Source organism: Oncorhynchus clarkii, chromosome 17, assembly GCF_045791955.1.
Source record: "Oncorhynchus clarkii lewisi isolate Uvic-CL-2024 chromosome 17, UVic_Ocla_1.0, whole genome shotgun sequence".
Lineage (NCBI taxonomy): Eukaryota > Metazoa > Chordata > Actinopteri > Salmoniformes > Salmonidae > Oncorhynchus > Oncorhynchus clarkii.
Window position 1 is genome coordinate 10,638,444 of NC_092163.1, and position 19,697 is coordinate 10,658,140.

Genomic DNA, 19,697 nt, shown 5'->3' on the forward strand with positions numbered 1-19,697 from the left:
AGAGGTAGTGGTTAGAAGGTATCCAGACAGAGAGAGAGAGGTGGTGGTTAGAAGGTATCCAGACAGAGAGAGGTAGTGGTTAGAAGGTATCCAGACAGAGAGAAAGAGAGAGGTAGTGGTTAGAAGGTATCCAGACAGAGAGAGGGAGGTAGTGGTTAGAAGGTATCCAGACAGAGAGAGGGAGGTAGTGGTTAGAAGGTATCCAGACAGAGAGAGAGAGGTAGTGGTTAGAAGGTATCCAGACAGAGAGAGAGAGAGAGGTAGTGGTTAGAAGGTATCCAGACAGAGAGAGAGAGGTAGTGGTTAGAAGGTATCCAGACAGAGAGAGACGTAGTTGTTAGAAGGTATCCAGACAGAGAGAGAGGTAGTGGTTAGAAGGTATCCAGACAGAGAGAGAGAGAGAGGTAGTGGTTAGAAGGTATCCAGACAGAGAGAGAGAGAGAGGTAGTGGTTAGAAGGTATCCAGACAGAGAGAGAGAGGTAGTGGTTAGAAGGTATCCAGACAGAGAGAGAGAGGTAGTGGTTAGAAGGTATCCAGACAGAGAGAGAGAGGTAGTGGTTAGAAGGTATCCAGACAGAGAGAGAGAGAGAGGTAGTGGTTAGAAGGTATCCAGACAGAGAGAGAGAGGTAGTGGTTAGAAGGTATCCAGACAGAGAGAGAGAGAGAGAGGTAGTGGTTAGAAGGTATCCAGACAGAGAGAGAGAGAGAGGTAGTGGTTAGAAGGTATCCAGACAGAGAGAGAGAGAGAGGTAGTGGTTAGAAGGTATCCAGACAGAGAGAGAGAGAGAGGTAGTGGTTAGAAGGTATCCAGACAGAGAGAGAGAGAGAGAGGTAGTGGTTAGAAGGTATCCAGACAGAGAGAGAGAGAGAGGTAGTGGTTAGAAGGTATCCAGACAGAGAGAGAGAGAGAGGTAGTGGTTAGAAGGTATCCAGACAGAGAGAGAGAGGTAGTGGTTAGAAGGTATCCAGACAGAGAGAGAGAGGTAGTGGTTAGAAGGTATCCAGACAGAGAGAGAGAGAGAGGTAGTGGTTAGAAGGTATCCAGACAGAGAGAGAGAGAGAGGTAGTGGTTAGAAGGTATCCAGACAGAGAGAGAGAGAGAGGTAGTGGTTAGAAGGTATCCAGACAGAGAGAGAGAGAGAGGTAGTGGTTAGAAGGTATCCAGACAGAGAGAGAGAGGTAGTGGTTAGAAGGTATCCAGACATAGAGAGAGAGGTAGTGGTTAGAAGGTATCCAGACAGAGAGAGAGAGAGAGAGGTTAGAAGGTATCCAGACAGAGAGAGAGAGGTAGTGGTTAGAAGGTATCCAGACAGAGAGAGGTAGTGGTTAGAAGGTATCCAGACAGAGAGAGAGGTAGTGGTTAGAAGGTATCCAGACAGAGAGAGAGGTAGTGGTTAGAAGGTATCCAGACAGAGAGAGAGGTAGTGGTTAGAAGGTATCCAGACAGAGAGAGAGAGGTAGTGGTTAGAAGGTATCCAGACAGAGAGAGAGAGAGAGGTAGTGGTTAGAAGGTATCCAGACAGAGAGAGAGAGGTAGTGGTTAGAAGGTATCCAGACAGAGAGAGAGAGAGAGAGGTAGTGGTTAGAAGGTATCCAGACATAGAGAGAGAGGTAGTGGTTAGAAGGTATCCAGACAGAGAGAGAGAGGTAGTGGTTAGAAGGTATCCAGACAGAGAGAGAGAGGTAGTGGTTAGAAGGTATCCAGACAGAGAGAGGTAGTGGTTAGAAGGTATCCAGACAGAGAGAGAGGTAGTGGTTAGAAGGTATCCAGACAGAGAGAGAGGTAGTGGTTAGAAGGTATCCAGACAGAGAGAGAGGTAGTGGTTAGAAGGTATCCAGACAGAGAGAGAGAGAGAGGTAGTGGTTAGAAGGTATCCAGACAGAGAGAGAGAGAGAGGTAGTGGTTAGAAGGTATCCAGACAGAGAGAGAGAGGTAGTGGTTAGAAGGTATCCAGACAGAGAGAGAGAGAGAGAGGTAGTGGTTAGAAGGTATCCAGACAGAGAGAGAGAGAGAGGTAGTGGTTAGAAGGTATCCAGACAGAGAGAGAGAGAGAGGTAGTGGTTAGAAGGTATCCAGACAGAGAGAGAGAGAGAGGTAGTGGTTAGAAGGTATCCAGACAGAGAGAGAGAGAGAGGTAGTGGTTAGAAGGTATCCAGACAGAGAGAGAGAGGTAGTGGTTAGAAGGTATCCAGACAGAGAGAGAGAGGTAGTGGTTAGAAGGTATCCAGACAGAGAGAGAGAGAGAGGTAGTGGTTAGAAGGTATTCAGACAGAGAGAGAGAGGTAGTGGTTAGAAGGTATCCAGACAGAGAGAGAGAGGTGGTGGTTAGAAGGTATCCAGACAGAGAGAGGTAGTGGTTAGAAGGTATCCAGACAGAGAGAAAGAGAGAGGTAGTGGTTAGAAGGTATCCAGACAGAGAGAGGGAGGTAGTGGTTAGAAGGTATCCAGACAGAGAGAGAGAGGTAGTGGTTAGAAGGTATCCAGACAGAGAGAGAGGTAGTGGTTAGAAGGTATCCAGACAGAGAGAGAGAGAGAGGTAGTGGTTAGAAGGTATCCAGACAGAGAGAGAGAGAGAGGTAGTGGTTAGAAGGTATCCAGACAGAGAGAGAGAGGTAGTGGTTAGAAGGTATCCAGACAGAGAGAGAGAGGTAGTGGTTAGAAGGTATCCAGACAGAGAGAGAGAGGTAGTGGTTAGAAGGTATCCAGACAGAGAGAGAGAGAGAGGTAGTGGTTAGAAGGTATCCAGACAGAGAGAGAGAGGTAGTGGTTAGAAGGTATCCAGACAGAGAGAGAGAGAGAGAGGTAGTGGTTAGAAGGTATCCAGACAGAGAGAGAGAGAGAGGTAGTGGTTAGAAGGTATCCAGACAGAGAGAGAGAGAGAGGTAGTGGTTAGAAGGTATCCAGACAGAGAGAGAGAGGTAGTGGTTAGAAGGTATCCAGACAGAGAGAGAGAGGTAGTGGTTAGAAGGTATCCAGACAGAGAGAGAGAGAGAGGTAGTGGTTAGAAGGTATCCAGACAGAGAGAGAGAGAGAGGTAGTGGTTAGAAGGTATCCAGACAGAGAGAGAGAGAGAGGTAGTGGTTAGAAGGTATCCAGACAGAGAGAGAGAGGTAGTGGTTAGAAGGTATCCAGACAGAGAGAGAGAGAGAGGTAGTGGTTAGAAGGTATCCAGACAGAGAGAGAGAGAGAGGTAGTGGTTAGAAGGTATCCAGACAGAGAGAGAGAGAGAGGTAGTGGTTAGAAGGTATCCAGACAGAGAGAGAGAGGTAGTGGTTAGAAGGTATCCAGACAGAGAGAGAGAGGTAGTGGTTAGAAGGTATCCAGACAGAGAGAGAGAGGTAGTGGTTAGAAGGTATCCAGACAGAGAGAGAGAGAGAGAGGTAGTGGTTAGAAGGTATCCAGACATAGAGAGAGAGGTAGTGGTTAGAAGGTATCCAGACAGAGAGAGAGAGGTAGTGGTTAGAAGGTATCCAGACAGAGAGAGAGAGGTAGTGGTTAGAAGGTATCCAGACAGAGAGAGGTAGTGGTTAGAAGGTATCCAGACAGAGAGAGAGGTAGTGGTTAGAAGGTATCCAGACAGAGGGAGAGGTAGTGGTTAGAAGGTATCCAGACAGAGAGAGAGGTAGTGGTTAGAAGGTATCCAGACAGAGAGAGAGAGGTAGTGGTTAGAAGGTATCCAGACAGAGAGAGAGAGAGAGGTAGTGGTTAGAAGGTATCCAGACAGAGAGAGAGAGAGAGAGGTAGTGGTTAGAAGGTATCCAGACAGAGAGAGAGAGAGAGGTAGTGGTTAGAAGGTATCCAGACAGAGAGAGAGAGAGAGGTAGTGGTTAGAAGGTATCCAGACAGAGAGAGAGAGGTGGTGGTTAGAAGGTATCCAGACAGAGAGAGGTAGTGGTTAGAAGGTATCCAGACAGAGAGAAAGAGAGAGGTAGTGGTTAGAAGGTATCCAGACAGAGAGAGGGAGGTAGTGGTTAGAAGGTATCCAGACAGAGAGAGAGAGGTAGTGGTTAGAAGGTATCCAGACAGAGAGAGAGGTAGTGGTTAGAAGGTATCCAGACAGAGAGAGAGAGAGAGGTAGTGGTTAGAAGTTATCCAGACAGAGAGAGAGAGAGAGGTAGTGGTTAGAAGGTATCCAGACAGAGAGAGAGAGGTAGTGGTTAGAAGGTATCCAGACAGAGAGAGAGAGGTAGTGGTTAGAAGGTATCCAGACAGAGAGAGAGAGGTAGTGGTTAGAAGGTATCCAGACAGAGAGAGAGAGAGAGGTAGTGGTTAGAAGGTATCCAGACAGAGAGAGAGAGGTAGTGGTTAGAAGGTATCCAGACAGAGAGAGAGAGAGAGAGGTAGTGGTTAGAAGGTATCCAGACAGAGAGAGAGAGAGAGGTAGTGGTTAGAAGGTATCCAGACAGAGAGAGAGAGAGAGGTAGTGGTTAGAAGGTATCCAGACAGAGAGAGAGAGGTAGTGGTTAGAAGGTATCCAGACAGAGCGAGAGAGGTAGTGGTTAGAAGGTATCCAGACAGAGAGAGAGAGAGAGGTAGTGGTTAGAAGGTATCCAGACAGAGAGAGAGAGAGAGGTAGTGGTTAGAAGGTATCCAGACAGAGAGAGAGAGAGAGGTAGTGGTTAGAAGGTATCCAGACAGAGAGAGAGAGGTAGTGGTTAGAAGGTATCCAGACAGAGAGAGAGAGAGAGGTAGTGGTTAGAAGGTATTCAGACAGAGAGAGAGAGGTAGTGGTTAGAAGGTATCCAGACAGAGAGAGAGAGGTGGTGGTTAGAAGGTATCCAGACAGAGAGAGGTAGTGGTTAGAAGGTATCCAGACAGAGAGAAAGAGAGAGGTAGTGGTTAGAAGGTATCCAGACAGAGAGAGGGAGGTAGTGGTTAGAAGGTATCCAGACAGAGAGAGGGAGGTAGTGGTTAGAAGGTATCCAGACAGAGAGAGAGAGGTAGTGGTTAGAAGGTATCCAGACAGAGAGAGAGAGAGAGGTAGTGGTTAGAAGGTATCCAGACAGAGAGAGAGAGGTAGTGGTTAGAAGGTATCCAGACAGAGAGAGAGAGAGAGGTAGTGGTTAGAAGGTATCCAGACAGAGAGAGAGAGAGAGGTAGTGGTTAGAAGGTATCCAGACAGAGAGAGAGAGAGAGGTAGTGGTTAGAAGGTATCCAGACAGAGAGAGAGAGGTAGTGGTTAGAAGGTATCCAGACAGAGAGAGAGAGGTAGTGGTTAGAAGGTATCCAGACAGAGAGAGAGAGGTAGTGGTTAGAAGGTATCCAGACAGAGAGAGAGAGAGAGGTAGTGGTTAGAAGGTATCCAGACAGAGAGAGAGAGGTAGTGGTTAGAAGGTATCCAGACAGAGAGAGAGAGAGAGAGGTAGTGGTTAGAAGGTATCCAGACAGAGAGAGAGAGAGAGGTAGTGGTTAGAAGGTATCCAGACAGAGAGAGAGAGAGAGGTAGTGGTTAGAAGGTATCCAGACAGAGAGAGAGAGGTAGTGGTTAGAAGGTATCCAGACAGAGAGAGAGAGGTAGTGGTTAGAAGGTATCCAGACAGAGAGAGAGAGAGAGGTAGTGGTTAGAAGGTATCCAGACAGAGAGAGAGAGAGAGGTAGTGGTTAGAAGGTATCCAGACAGAGAGAGAGAGAGAGGTAGTGGTTAGAAGGTATCCAGACAGAGAGAGAGAGGTAGTGGTTAGAAGGTATCCAGACAGAGAGAGAGAGAGAGGTAGTGGTTAGAAGGTATCCAGACATAGAGAGAGAGGTAGTGGTTAGAAGGTATCCAGACAGAGAGAGAGAGGTAGTGGTTAGAAGGTATCCAGACAGAGAGAGAGAGGTAGTGGTTAGAAGGTATCCAGACAGAGAGAGGTAGTGGTTAGAAGGTATCCAGACAGAGAGAGAGGTAGTGGTTAGAAGGTATCCAGACAGAGGGAGAGGTAGTGGTTAGAAGGTATCCAGACAGAGAGAGAGGTAGTGGTTAGAAGGTATCCAGACAGAGAGAGAGAGGTAGTGGTTAGAAGGTATCCAGACAGAGAGAGAGAGAGAGGTAGTGGTTAGAAGGTATCCAGACAGAGAGAGAGAGAGAGAGGTAGTGGTTAGAAGGTATCCAGACAGAGAGAGAGAGAGAGGTAGTGGTTAGAAGGTATCCAGACAGAGAGAGAGAGAGAGGTAGTGGTTAGAAGGTATCCAGACAGAGAGAGAGAGGTGGTGGTTAGAAGGTATCCAGACAGAGAGAGGTAGTGGTTAGAAGGTATCCAGACAGAGAGAAAGAGAGAGGTAGTGGTTAGAAGGTATCCAGACAGAGAGAGGGAGGTAGTGGTTAGAAGGTATCCAGACAGAGAGAGAGAGGTAGTGGTTAGAAGGTATCCAGACAGAGAGAGAGGTAGTGGTTAGAAGGTATCCAGACAGAGAGAGAGAGAGAGGTAGTGGTTAGAAGTTATCCAGACAGAGAGAGAGAGAGAGGTAGTGGTTAGAAGGTATCCAGACAGAGAGAGAGAGGTAGTGGTTAGAAGGTATCCAGACAGAGAGAGAGAGGTAGTGGTTAGAAGGTATCCAGACAGAGAGAGAGAGGTAGTGGTTAGAAGGTATCCAGACAGAGAGAGAGAGAGAGGTAGTGGTTAGAAGGTATCCAGACAGAGAGAGAGAGGTAGTGGTTAGAAGGTATCCAGACAGAGAGAGAGAGAGAGAGAGAGGTAGTGGTTAGAAGGTATCCAGACAGAGAGAGAGAGAGAGGTAGTGGTTAGAAGGTATCCAGACAGAGAGAGAGAGAGAGGTAGTGGTTAGAAGGTATCCAGACAGAGAGAGAGAGGTAGTGGTTAGAAGGTATCCAGACAGAGCGAGAGAGGTAGTGGTTAGAAGGTATCCAGACAGAGAGAGAGAGAGAGGTAGTGGTTAGAAGGTATCCAGACAGAGAGAGAGAGAGAGGTAGTGGTTAGAAGGTATCCAGACAGAGAGAGAGAGAGAGGTAGTGGTTAGAAGGTATCCAGACAGAGAGAGAGAGGTAGTGGTTAGAAGGTATCCAGACAGAGAGAGAGAGAGAGGTAGTGGTTAGAAGGTATTCAGACAGAGAGAGAGAGGTAGTGGTTAGAAGGTATCCAGACAGAGAGAGAGAGGTGGTGGTTAGAAGGTATCCAGACAGAGAGAGGTAGTGGTTAGAAGGTATCCAGACAGAGAGAAAGAGAGAGGTAGTGGTTAGAAGGTATCCAGACAGAGAGAGGGAGGTAGTGGTTAGAAGGTATCCAGACAGAGAGAGGGAGGTAGTGGTTAGAAGGTATCCAGACAGAGAGAGAGAGGTAGTGGTTAGAAGGTATCCAGACAGAGAGAGAGAGAGAGGTAGTGGTTAGAAGGTATCCAGACAGAGAGAGAGAGGTAGTGGTTAGAAGGTATCCAGACAGAGAGAGACGTAGTTGTTAGAAGGTATCCAGACAGAGAGAGAGGTAGTGGTTAGAAGGTATCCAGACAGAGAGAGAGAGAGAGGTAGTGGTTAGAAGGTATCCAGACAGAGAGAGAGAGAGAGGTAGTGGTTAGAAGGTATCCAGACAGAGAGAGAGAGGTAGTGGTTAGAAGGTATCCAGACAGAGAGAGAGAGGTAGTGGTTAGAAGGTATCCAGACAGAGAGAGAGAGGTAGTGGTTAGAAGGTATCCAGACAGAGAGAGAGAGAGAGGTAGTGGTTAGAAGGTATCCAGACAGAGAGAGAGAGGTAGTGGTTAGAAGGTATCCAGACAGAGAGAGAGAGAGAGAGGTAGTGGTTAGAAGGTATCCAGACAGAGAGAGAGAGAGAGGTAGTGGTTAGAAGGTATCCAGACAGAGAGAGAGAGAGAGGTAGTGGTTAGAAGGTATCCAGACAGAGAGAGAGAGAGAGGTAGTGGTTAGAAGGTATCCAGACAGAGAGAGAGAGAGAGAGGTAGTGGTTAGAAGGTATCCAGACAGAGAGAGAGAGAGAGGTAGTGGTTAGAAGGTATCCAGACAGAGAGAGAGAGAGAGGTAGTGGTTAGAAGGTATCCAGACAGAGAGAGAGAGGTAGTGGTTAGAAGGTATCCAGACAGAGAGAGAGAGGTAGTGGTTAGAAGGTATCCAGACAGAGAGAGAGAGAGAGGTAGTGGTTAGAAGGTATCCAGACAGAGAGAGAGAGAGAGGTAGTGGTTAGAAGGTATCCAGACAGAGAGAGAGAGAGAGGTAGTGGTTAGAAGGTATCCAGACAGAGAGAGAGAGAGAGGTAGTGGTTAGAAGGTATCCAGACAGAGAGAGAGAGGTAGTGGTTAGAAGGTATCCAGACAGAGAGAGAGAGGTAGTGGTTGGAAGGTATCCAGACAGAGAGAGAGAGAGAGAGGTAGTGGTTAGAAGGTATCCAGACATAGAGAGAGAGGTAGTGGTTAGAAGGTATCCAGACAGAGAGAGAGAGGTAGTGGTTAGAAGGTATCCAGACAGAGAGAGAGAGGTAGTGGTTAGAAGGTATCCAGACAGAGAGAGGTAGTGGTTAGAAGGTATCCAGACAGAGAGAGAGGTAGTGGTTAGAAGGTATCCAGACAGAGAGAGAGGTAGTGGTTAGAAGGTATCCAGACAGAGAGAGAGGTAGTGGTTAGAAGGTATCCAGACAGAGAGAGAGAGGTAGTGGTTAGAAGGTATCCAGACAGAGAGAGAGAGAGAGGTAGTGGTTAGAAGGTATCCAGACAGAGAGAGAGAGGTAGTGGTTAGAAGGTATCCAGACAGAGAGAGAGAGAGAGAGGTAGTGGTTAGAAGGTATCCAGACATAGAGAGAGAGGTAGTGGTTAGAAGGTATCCAGACAGAGAGAGAGAGGTAGTGGTTAGAAGGTATCCAGACAGAGAGAGAGAGGTAGTGGTTAGAAGGTATCCAGACAGAGAGAGGTAGTGGTTAGAAGGTATCCAGACAGAGAGAGAGGTAGTGGTTAGAAGGTATCCAGACAGAGAGAGAGGTAGTGGTTAGAAGGTATCCAGACAGAGAGAGAGGTAGTGGTTAGAAGGTATCCAGACAGAGAGAGAGAGAGAGGTAGTGGTTAGAAGGTATCCAGACAGAGAGAGAGAGAGAGGTAGTGGTTAGAAGGTATCCAGACAGAGAGAGAGAGGTAGTGGTTAGAAGGTATCCAGACAGAGAGAGAGAGAGAGAGGTAGTGGTTAGAAGGTATCCAGACAGAGAGAGAGAGAGAGGTAGTGGTTAGAAGGTATCCAGACAGAGAGAGAGAGAGAGGTAGTGGTTAGAAGGTATCCAGACAGAGAGAGAGAGAGAGGTAGTGGTTAGAAGGTATCCAGACAGAGAGAGAGAGAGAGGTAGTGGTTAGAAGGTATCCAGACAGAGAGAGAGAGGTAGTGGTTAGAAGGTATCCAGACAGAGAGAGAGAGGTAGTGGTTAGAAGGTATCCAGACAGAGAGAGAGAGAGAGGTAGTGGTTAGAAGGTATTCAGACAGAGAGAGAGAGGTAGTGGTTAGAAGGTATCCAGACAGAGAGAGAGAGGTAGTGGTTAGAAGGTATCCAGACAGAGAGAAAGAGAGAGGTAGTGGTTAGAAGGTATCCAGACAGAGAGAGGGAGGTAGTGGTTAGAAGGTATCCAGACAGAGAGAGAGAGGTAGTGGTTAGAAGGTATCCAGACAGAGAGAGAGGTAGTGGTTAGAAGGTATCCAGACAGAGAGAGAGAGAGAGGTAGTGGTTAGAAGGTATCCAGACAGAGAGAGAGAGAGAGGTAGTGGTTAGAAGGTATCCAGACAGAGAGAGAGAGGTAGTGGTTAGAAGGTATCCAGACAGAGAGAGAGAGGTAGTGGTTAGAAGGTATCCAGACAGAGAGAGAGAGGTAGTGGTTAGAAGGTATCCAGACAGAGAGAGAGAGAGAGGTAGTGGTTAGAAGGTATCCAGACAGAGAGAGAGAGGTAGTGGTTAGAAGGTATCCAGACAGAGAGAGAGAGAGAGAGGTAGTGGTTAGAAGGTATCCAGACAGAGAGAGAGAGAGAGGTAGTGGTTAGAAGGTATCCAGACAGAGAGAGAGAGAGAGGTAGTGGTTAGAAGGTATCCAGACAGAGAGAGAGAGGTAGTGGTTAGAAGGTATCCAGACAGAGAGAGAGAGGTAGTGGTTAGAAGGTATCCAGACAGAGAGAGAGAGGTAGTGGTTAGAAGGTATCCAGACAGAGAGAGAGAGAGAGGTAGTGGTTAGAAGGTATCCAGACAGAGAGAGAGAGAGAGGTAGTGGTTAGAAGGTATCCAGACAGAGAGAGAGAGAGAGGTAGTGGTTAGAAGGTATCCAGACAGAGAGAGAGAGGTAGTGGTTAGAAGGTATCCAGACAGAGAGAGAGAGAGAGGTAGTGGTTAGAAGGTATCCAGACAGAGAGAGAGAGAGAGGTAGTGGTTAGAAGGTATCCAGACAGAGAGAGAGAGAGAGGTAGTGGTTAGAAGGTATCCAGACAGAGAGAGAGAGGTAGTGGTTAGAAGGTATCCAGACAGAGAGAGAGAGGTAGTGGTTAGAAGGTATCCAGACAGAGAGAGAGAGGTAGTGGTTAGAAGGTATCCAGACAGAGAGAGAGAGAGAGAGGTAGTGGTTAGAAGGTATCCAGACATAGAGAGAGAGGTAGTGGTTAGAAGGTATCCAGACAGAGAGAGAGAGGTAGTGGTTAGAAGGTATCCAGACAGAGAGAGAGAGGTAGTGGTTAGAAGGTATCCAGACAGAGAGAGGTAGTGGTTAGAAGGTATCCAGACAGAGAGAGAGGTAGTGGTTAGAAGGTATCCAGACAGAGGGAGAGGTAGTGGTTAGAAGGTATCCAGACAGAGAGAGAGGTAGTGGTTAGAAGGTATCCAGACAGAGAGAGAGAGGTAGTGGTTAGAAGGTATCCAGACAGAGAGAGAGAGAGAGGTAGTGGTTAGAAGGTATCCAGACAGAGAGAGAGAGAGAGAGGTAGTGGTTAGAAGGTATCCAGACAGAGAGAGAGAGAGAGGTAGTGGTTAGAAGGTATCCAGACAGAGAGAGAGAGAGAGGTAGTGGTTAGAAGGTATCCAGACAGAGAGAGAGAGGTGGTGGTTAGAAGGTATCCAGACAGAGAGAGGTAGTGGTTAGAAGGTATCCAGACAGAGAGAAAGAGAGAGGTAGTGGTTAGAAGGTATCCAGACAGAGAGAGGGAGGTAGTGGTTAGAAGGTATCCAGACAGAGAGAGAGAGGTAGTGGTTAGAAGGTATCCAGACAGAGAGAGAGGTAGTGGTTAGAAGGTATCCAGACAGAGAGAGAGAGAGAGGTAGTGGTTAGAAGTTATCCAGACAGAGAGAGAGAGAGAGGTAGTGGTTAGAAGGTATCCAGACAGAGAGAGAGAGGTAGTGGTTAGAAGGTATCCAGACAGAGAGAGAGAGGTAGTGGTTAGAAGGTATCCAGACAGAGAGAGAGAGGTAGTGGTTAGAAGGTATCCAGACAGAGAGAGAGAGAGAGGTAGTGGTTAGAAGGTATCCAGACAGAGAGAGAGAGGTAGTGGTTAGAAGGTATCCAGACAGAGAGAGAGAGAGAGAGGTAGTGGTTAGAAGGTATCCAGACAGAGAGAGAGAGAGAGGTAGTGGTTAGAAGGTATCCAGACAGAGAGAGAGAGAGAGGTAGTGGTTAGAAGGTATCCAGACAGAGAGAGAGAGGTAGTGGTTAGAAGGTATCCAGACAGAGCGAGAGAGGTAGTGGTTAGAAGGTATCCAGACAGAGAGAGAGAGAGAGGTAGTGGTTAGAAGGTATCCAGACAGAGAGAGAGAGAGAGGTAGTGGTTAGAAGGTATCCAGACAGAGAGAGAGAGAGAGGTAGTGGTTAGAAGGTATCCAGACAGAGAGAGAGAGGTAGTGGTTAGAAGGTATCCAGACAGAGAGAGAGAGAGAGGTAGTGGTTAGAAGGTATCCAGACAGAGAGAGAGAGAGAGGTAGTGGTTAGAAGGTATCCAGACAGAGAGAGAGAGAGAGGTAGTGGTTAGAAGGTATCCAGACAGAGAGAGAGAGGTAGTGGTTAGAAGGTATCCAGACAGAGAGAGAGAGGTAGTGGTTAGAAGGTATCCAGACAGAGAGAGAGAGGTAGTGGTTAGAAGGTATCCAGACAGAGAGAGAGAGAGAGAGGTAGTGGTTAGAAGGTATCCAGACATAGAGAGAGAGGTAGTGGTTAGAAGGTATCCAGACAGAGAGAGAGAGGTAGTGGTTAGAAGGTATCCAGACAGAGAGAGAGAGGTAGTGGTTAGAAGGTATCCAGACAGAGAGAGGTAGTGGTTAGAAGGTATCCAGACAGAGAGAGAGGTAGTGGTTAGAAGGTATCCAGACAGAGGGAGAGGTAGTGGTTAGAAGGTATCCAGACAGAGAGAGAGGTAGTGGTTAGAAGGTATCCAGACAGAGAGAGAGAGGTAGTGGTTAGAAGGTATCCAGACAGAGAGAGAGAGAGAGGTAGTGGTTAGAAGGTATCCAGACAGAGAGAGAGAGAGAGAGGTAGTGGTTAGAAGGTATCCAGACAGAGAGAGAGAGAGAGGTAGTGGTTAGAAGGTATCCAGACAGAGAGAGAGAGAGAGGTAGTGGTTAGAAGGTATCCAGACAGAGAGAGAGAGAGAGGTAGTGGTTAGAAGGTATCCAGACAGAGAGAGAGAGGTAGTGGTTAGAAGGTATCCAGACAGAGAGAGAGAGAGAGGTAGTGGTTAGAAGGTATCCAGACAGAGAGAGAGAGGTAGTGGTTAGAAGGTATCCAGACAGAGAGAGAGAGAGAGGTAGTGGTTAGAAGGTATCCAGACAGAGAGAGAGAGGTAGTGGTTAGAAGGTATCCAGACAGAGAGAGAGAGGTAGTGGTTAGAAGGTATCCAGACAGAGAGAGAGAGAGAGAGGTAGTGGTTAGAAGGTATCCAGACAGAGAGAGAGAGAGAGGTAGTGGTTAGAAGGTATCCAGACAGAGAGAGAGAGGTAGTGGTTAGAAGGTATCCAGACAGAGAGAGAGAGGTAGTGGTTAGAAGGTATCCAGACAGAGAGAGGTAGTGGTTAGAAGGTATCCAGACAGAGAGAGAGGTAGTGGTTAGAAGGTATCCAGACAGAGAGAGAGGTAGTGGTTAGAAGGTATCCAGACAGAGAGAGAGGTAGTGGTTAGAAGGTATCCAGACAGAGAGAGAGAGGTAGTGGTTAGAAGGTATCCAGACAGAGAGAGAGAGAGAGGTAGTGGTTAGAAGGTATCCAGACAGAGAGAGAGAGAGAGGTAGTGGTTAGAAGGTATCCAGACAGAGAGAGAGAGAGAGGTAGTGGTTAGAAGGTATCCAGACAGAGAGAGAGAGGTAGTGGTTAGAAGGTATCCAGACAGAGAGAGAGAGGTAGTGGTTAGAAGGTATCCAGACAGAGAGAGGTAGTGGTTAGAAGGTATTCAGACAGAGAGAGAGGTAGTGGTTAGAAGGTATCCAGACAGAGAGAGAGGTAGTGGTTAGAAGGTATCCAGACAGAGAGAGAGGTAGTGGTTAGAAGGTATCCAGACAGAGAGAGAGAGGTAGTGGTTAGAAGGTATGCAGACAGAGAGAGAGAGGTAGTGGTTAGAAGGTATCCAGACAGAGAGAGAGAGGTAGTGGTTCGAAGGTATCCAGAGAGAGAGAGGTAGTGGTTAGAAGGTATCCAGACAGAGAGAGAGAGAGAGGTAGTGGTTAGAAGGTATCCAGACAGAGAGAGAGAGAGAGGTAGTGGTTAGAAGGTATCCAGACAGAGAGAGAGAGGTAGTGGTTAGAAGGTATCCAGACAGAGAGAGAGAGAGAGGTAGTGGTTAGAAGGTATCCAGACAGAGAGAGAGAGAGAGGTAGTGGTTAGAAGGTATCCAGACAGAGAGAGAGAGGTAGTGGTTAGAAGGTATCCAGACAGAGAGAGAGAGAGAGGTAGTGGTTAGAAGGTATCCAGACAGAGAGAGAGAGAGAGGTAGTGGTTAGAAGGTATCCAGACAGAGAGAGAGAGAGAGGTAGTGGTTAGAAGGTATCCAGACAGAGAGAGAGAGAGAGGTAGTGGTTAGAAGGTATCCAGACAGAGAGAGAGAGAGAGGTAGTGGTTAGAAGGTATCCAGACAGAGAGAGAGAGGTAGTGGTTAGAAGGTATCCAGACAGAGAGAGAGAGGTAGTGGTTAGAAGGTATCCAGACAGAGAGAGGTAGTGGTTAGAAGGTATCCAGACAGAGAGAGAGGTAGTGGTTAGAAGGTATCCAGACAGAGAGAGAGGTAGTGGTTAGAAGGTATCCAGACAGAGAGAGAGAGGTAGTGGTTAGAAGGTATCCAGACAGAGAGAGAGAGGTAGTGGTTAGAAGGTATCCAGACAGAGAGAGGTAGTGGTTAGAAGGTATCCAGACAGAGAGGTAGTGGTTAGAAGGTATCCAGACAGAGAGAGAGAGGTAGTGGTTCGAAGGTATCCAGAGAGAGAGAGGTAGTGGTTAGAAGGTATCCAGACAGAGAGAGAGAGAGAGGTAGTGGTTAGAAGGTATCCAGACAGAGAGAGAGAGGTAGTGGTTAGAAGGTATCCAGACAGAGAGAGAGAGAGAGGTAGTGGTTAGAAGGTATCCAGACAGAGAGAGAGAGGTAGTGGTTAGAAGGTATCCAGACAGAGAGAGAGAGAGAGAGGTAGTGGTTAGAAGGTATCCAGACAGAGAGAGAGAGGTAGTGGTTAGAAGGTATCCAGACAGAGAGAGAGAGAGAGGTAGTGGTTAGAAGGTATCCAGACAGAGAGAGAGAGGTAGTGGTTAGAAGGTATCCAGACAGAGAGAGAGAGAGAGGTAGTGGTTAGAAGGTATCCAGACAGAGAGAGAGAGGTAGTGGTTAGAAGGTATCCAGACAGAGAGAGAGAGGTAGTGGTTAGAAGGTATCCAGACAGAGAGAGAGAGGTAGTGGTTAGAAGGTATCCAGACAGAGAGAGGTAGTGGTTAGAAGGTATCCAGACAGAGAGAGGTAGTGGTTAGAAGGTATCCAGACAGAGAGAGAGGTAGTGGTTAGAAGGTATCCAGACAGAGAGAGAGGTAGTTGTTAGAAGGTATCCAGACAGAGAGAGAGAGGTAGTGGTTAGAAGGTATCCAGACAGAGAGAGAGAGGTAGTGGTTAGAAGGTATCCAGACAGAGAGAGAGAGAGAGGTAGTGGTTAGAAGGTATCCAGACAGAGAGAGAGAGAGAGGTAGTGGTTAGAAGGTATCCAGACAGAGAGAGAGAGGTAGTGGTTAGAAGGTATCCAGACAGAGAGAGAGAGGTAGTGGTTAGAAGGTATCCAGACAGAGAGAGGTAGTGGTTAGAAGGTATCCAGACAGAGAGAGAGGTAGTGGTTAGAAGGTATCCAGACAGAGAGAGAGGTAGTGGTTAGAAGGTATCCAGACAGAGAGAGAGAGGTAGTGGTTAGAAGGTATCCAGACAGAGAGAGAGAGGTAGTGGTTAGAAGGTATCCAGACAGAGAGAGGTAGTGGTTAGAAGGTATCCAGACAGAGAGGTAGTGGTTAGAAGGTATCCAGACAGAGAGAGAGAGGTAGTGGTTCGAAGGTATCCAGAGAGAGAGAGGTAGTGGTTAGAAGGTATCCAGACAGAGAGAGAGAGAGAGGTAGTGGTTAGAAGGTATCCAGACAGAGAGAGAGAGGTAGTGGTTAGAAGGTATCCAGACAGAGAGAGAGAGAGAGGTAGTGGTTAGAAGGTATCCAGACAGAGAGAGAGAGGTAGTGGTTAGAAGGTATCCAGACAGAGAGAGAGAGAGAGAGGTAGTGGTTAGAAGGTATCCAGACAGAGAGAGAGAGGTAGTGGTTAGAAGGTATCCAGACAGAGAGAGAGAGAGAGGTAGTGGTTAGAAGGTATCCAGACAGAGAGAGAGAGGTAGTGGTTAGAAGGTATCCAGACAGAGAGAGAGAGAGAGGTAGTGGTTAGAAGGTATCCAGACAGAGAGAGAGAGGTAGTGGTTAGAAGGTATCCAGACAGAGAGAGAGAGGTAGTGGTTAGAAGGTATCCAGACAGAGAGAGAGAGGTAGTGGTTAGAAGGTATCCAGACAGAGAGAGGTAGTGGTTAGAAGGTATCCAGACAGAGAGAGGTAGTGGTTAGAAGGTATCCAGACAGAGAGAGAGGTAGTGGTTAGAAGGTATCCAGACAGAGAGAGAGGTAGTTGTTAGAAGGTATCCAGACAGAGAGAGAGAGGTAGTGGTTAGAAGGTATCCAGACAGAGAGAGGTAGTGGTTAGAAGGTATCCAGACAGAGAGAGAGAGGTAGTGGTTAGAAGGTATCCAGACAGAGAGAGAGAGGTAGTGGTTCGAAGGTATCCAGAGAGAGAGAGGTAGTGGTTAGAAGGTATCCAGACAGAGAGAGAGAGAGAGGTAGTGGTTAGAAGGTATCCAGACAGAGAGAGAGAGGTAGTGGTTAGAAGGTATCCAGACAGAGAGAGAGAGAGAGGTAGTGGTTAGAAGGTATCCAGACAGAGAGAGAGAGGTAGTGGTTAGAAGGTATCCAGACAGAGAGAGAGAGAGAGAGAGGTAGTGGTTAGAAGGTATCCAGACAGAGAGAGAGAGGTAGTGGTTAGAAGGTATCCAGACAGAGAGAGAGAGAGAGGTAGTGGTTAGAAGGTATCCAGACAGAGAGAGAGAGGTAGTGGTTAGAAGGTATCCAGACAGAGAGAGAGAGAGAGGTAGTGGTTAGAAGGTATCCAGACAGAGAGAGAGAGGTAGTGGTTAGAAGGTATCCAGACAGAGAGAGAGAGGTAGTGGTTAGAAGGTATCCAGACAGAGAGAGGTAGTGGTTAGAAGGTATCCAGACAGAGAGAGAGGTAGTGGTTAGAAGGTATCCAGACAGAGAGAGAGGTAGTTGTTAGAAGGTATCCAGACAGAGAGAGAGAGGTAGTGGTTAGAAGGTATCCAGACAGAGAGAGAGAGGTAGTGGTTAGAAGGTATCCAGACAGAGAGAGAGAGGTAGTGGTTAGAAGGTATCCAGACAGAGAGAGAGAGGTAGTGGTTAGAAGGTATCCAGACAGAGAGAGAGAGGTAGTGGTTAGAAGGTATCCATACAGAGAGAGAGAGGTAGTGGTTAGAAGGTATCCAGACAGAGAGAGAGAGGTAGTGGTTAGAAGGTATCCATACAGAGAGAGAGAGGTAGTGGTTAGAAGGTATCCAGACAGACAGAGAGAGAGAGAGGTAGTGGTTAGAAGGTATCCAGACAGAGAGAGAGAGAGGTAGTGGTTAGAAGGTATCCAGACAGAGAGAGAGAGAGGTAGTGGTTAGAAGGTATCCAGACAGAGAGAGAGAGGTAGTGGTTAGAAGGTATCCAGAGAGAGAGAGAGAGGTAGTGGTTAGAAGGTATCCAGACAGAGAGAGAGAGGTAGTGGTTAGAAGGTATCCAGACAGAGAGAGAGAGAGAGAGTTAGTGGTTAGAAGGTATCCAGACAGACAGAGAGAGGTAGTGGTTAGAAGGTATCCAGACAGAGAGAGAGAGGTAGTGGTTAGAAGGTATCCAGACAGAGAGAGAGAGAGAGGTAGTGGTTAGAAGGTATCCAGACAGAGAGAGAGAGGTAGTGGTTAGAAGGTATCCAGACAGAGAGAGAGGTAGTGGTTAGAAGGTATCCAGACAGAGAGAGAGGTAGTGGTTAGAAGGTATCCAGACAGAGAGAGAGAGGTAGTGGTTAGAAGGTATCCAGACAGAGAGAGAGAGGTAGTGGTTAGAAGGTATCCAGACAGACAGAGAGAGAGAGAGAGGTAGTGGTTAGAAGGTATCCAGACAGAGAGAGAGGTAGTGGTTAGAAGGTATCCAGACAGAGAGAGAGGTAGTGGTTAGAAGGTATCCAGACAGAGAGAGGTAGTGGTTAGAAGGTATCCAGACAGAGAGAGAGAGGTAGTGGTTAGAAGGTATCCAGACAGAGAGAGAGAGGTAGTGGTTAGAAGGTATCCAGACAGACGTACCTGCACGTTAGTGAAGTCAACTCTGTTGAGGTCACTCAGCATCTGATTGATCTGGGCGGTGTTCTGGAGGACGGCCCTGGCTGCCTGGGCCAGGTGGTTTAGACTGGTGTAGCGACGCAGCGTCTGGGCAAACGCCCCCGCACACATCACCTGGAGGGGAAGAGAGGGAGACGGAGGGGAGGAGAGGGAGACGGGAGAGAGGAGGAGAGGAGGGGGAGACGGGGGAGAGGAGGAGACGGGAGAGAGGAGGGGAGGAGGGAGAGGGAATGTAGTTTTGTGGAAGAGTATTTGTATTGTGTGTGTGTGTGTGTGTGCGTGCGTGTGTGTGTGTGTGTGTGCGTGCGTGAGAGATCACACCTTCATGCGGACCATCTCCTCTGGTATGTTCATCATGGCGCTTGTCAGCCAGCTCTCTAGACTCTTGGCAAAGTTACGGATAGCTTGAGTTAAGGCACCTGACAGAGAGACAGAGAGATGGGGAGGGAGATGATGAGAGAGAAAAGTAGCTAGTCATATGTTTTAGATGTCATGTTGTGTAGCTCTAATGGCATGTTGTGTAGCTCTAATGGCATGTTGTGTAGCTCTAATGGCATGTTATGTAGCTGTAATGGCATGTTATGTAGCTGTAATGTCATGTTGTGTAGCTCTAACGGCATGTTGTGTAGCTCTAATGGCATGTTGTGTAGCTCTAATGGCATGTTGTGTAGCTCTAATGGCATGTTGTGTAGCTCTAATGGCATGTTGTGTAGCTCTAATGTCATGTTGTGTAGCTCTATAGTCATGTTGTGTAGCTCTAACGGCATGTTGGGCAGCTCTGTCATGTTATGTAGCTCTAATGTCAAGTTATGTGGCTCTAATGTCATGTTGTGTAGCTCTAACGGCATGTTGTGTAGCTCTAATGGCATGTTGTGTAGCTCTAATGGCATGTTGTGTAGCTCTAACGGCATGTTGTGTAGCTCTAACGGCATGTTGTGTAGCTCTAACGGCATGTTGTGTAGCTCTAACGGCATGTTGGGCAGCTCTGTCATGTTACGCAGCTCTAATGTCAAGTTATGTGTCTCTAATGTCATGTTGTGCAGCTCTGTCATGTTTTGTAGCTATAATGTCAAGTTATGTGGCTCTAATGGCATGTTGTGTAGCTCTAATGGCATGTTGTGTAGCTCTAATGGCATGTTGTGTAGCTCTGATGGCATGTTGTGTAGCTCTAATGGAATGTTATGTAGCTCTAATGTCAAGTTATGTAGCTCTAATGTCATGTTGTGCAGCTCTGTCATGTTATGTAGCCATAATGTCAACTTATGTGTCCCTAATGGCATGTTATGTAGCTCTAATGTCATGTTGTGTAGATCTAATGGCATGTAGACCTAATGTCATGTTGTGTAGCTCTAATGTCATGTTGTGTAGCTCTAACGTCATGTTGTGTAGCTCTAATGTCATGTTGTGTAGCTCTAATGTCATGTTGTGTAGCTCTAACGTCATGTTGTGTAGACCTAACGTCATGTTGTGTAGATCTAATGGCATGTAGACCTAACGTCATGTTGTGTAGCTCTAACGTCATGTTGTGTAGCTCTAATGTCATAACTCACTGGGGATGGGTCGTAATACGTCAGGGATGAGGATCTCCACCAGGGTCTGGTACAGTGTGTTGTCACAGTCTCTGGTCCAGTGAACAACTGGCTGGTACTTACACAGCACCACCAGGTACCACTTAGGTAGACGCTCCTCTGACTCACCATGACTGGAGGCACACACACACACACGCACGCACACACACGCACGCACACACACACACACACACACACACACACACACACACACACACACACACACACACACACACACACACACACACACACA

At 47.3% G+C, this 19,697-nt stretch overlaps 1 protein-coding gene across 1 annotated transcript in view; it reads right to left on the reverse strand.

Annotated features, from left to right (window-relative positions):
- LOC139370242 (MHC class II regulatory factor RFX1-like) overlaps positions 1–19,697 on the reverse strand; it is a 52,367-nt gene that overhangs the window by 6,289 nt on the left and 26,381 nt on the right. Inside the window, exons 11-13 of the mRNA XM_071109599.1 lie at positions 19,427–19,578; positions 18,198–18,295; positions 17,841–17,990 (exon numbers count right to left, since the gene is read on the reverse strand). Of these exons, the coding sequence (XP_070965700.1) occupies positions 17,841–17,990; positions 18,198–18,295; positions 19,427–19,578 (400 nt within the window). The remainder of the gene's footprint in view (positions 1–17,840; positions 17,991–18,197; positions 18,296–19,426; positions 19,579–19,697) is intronic.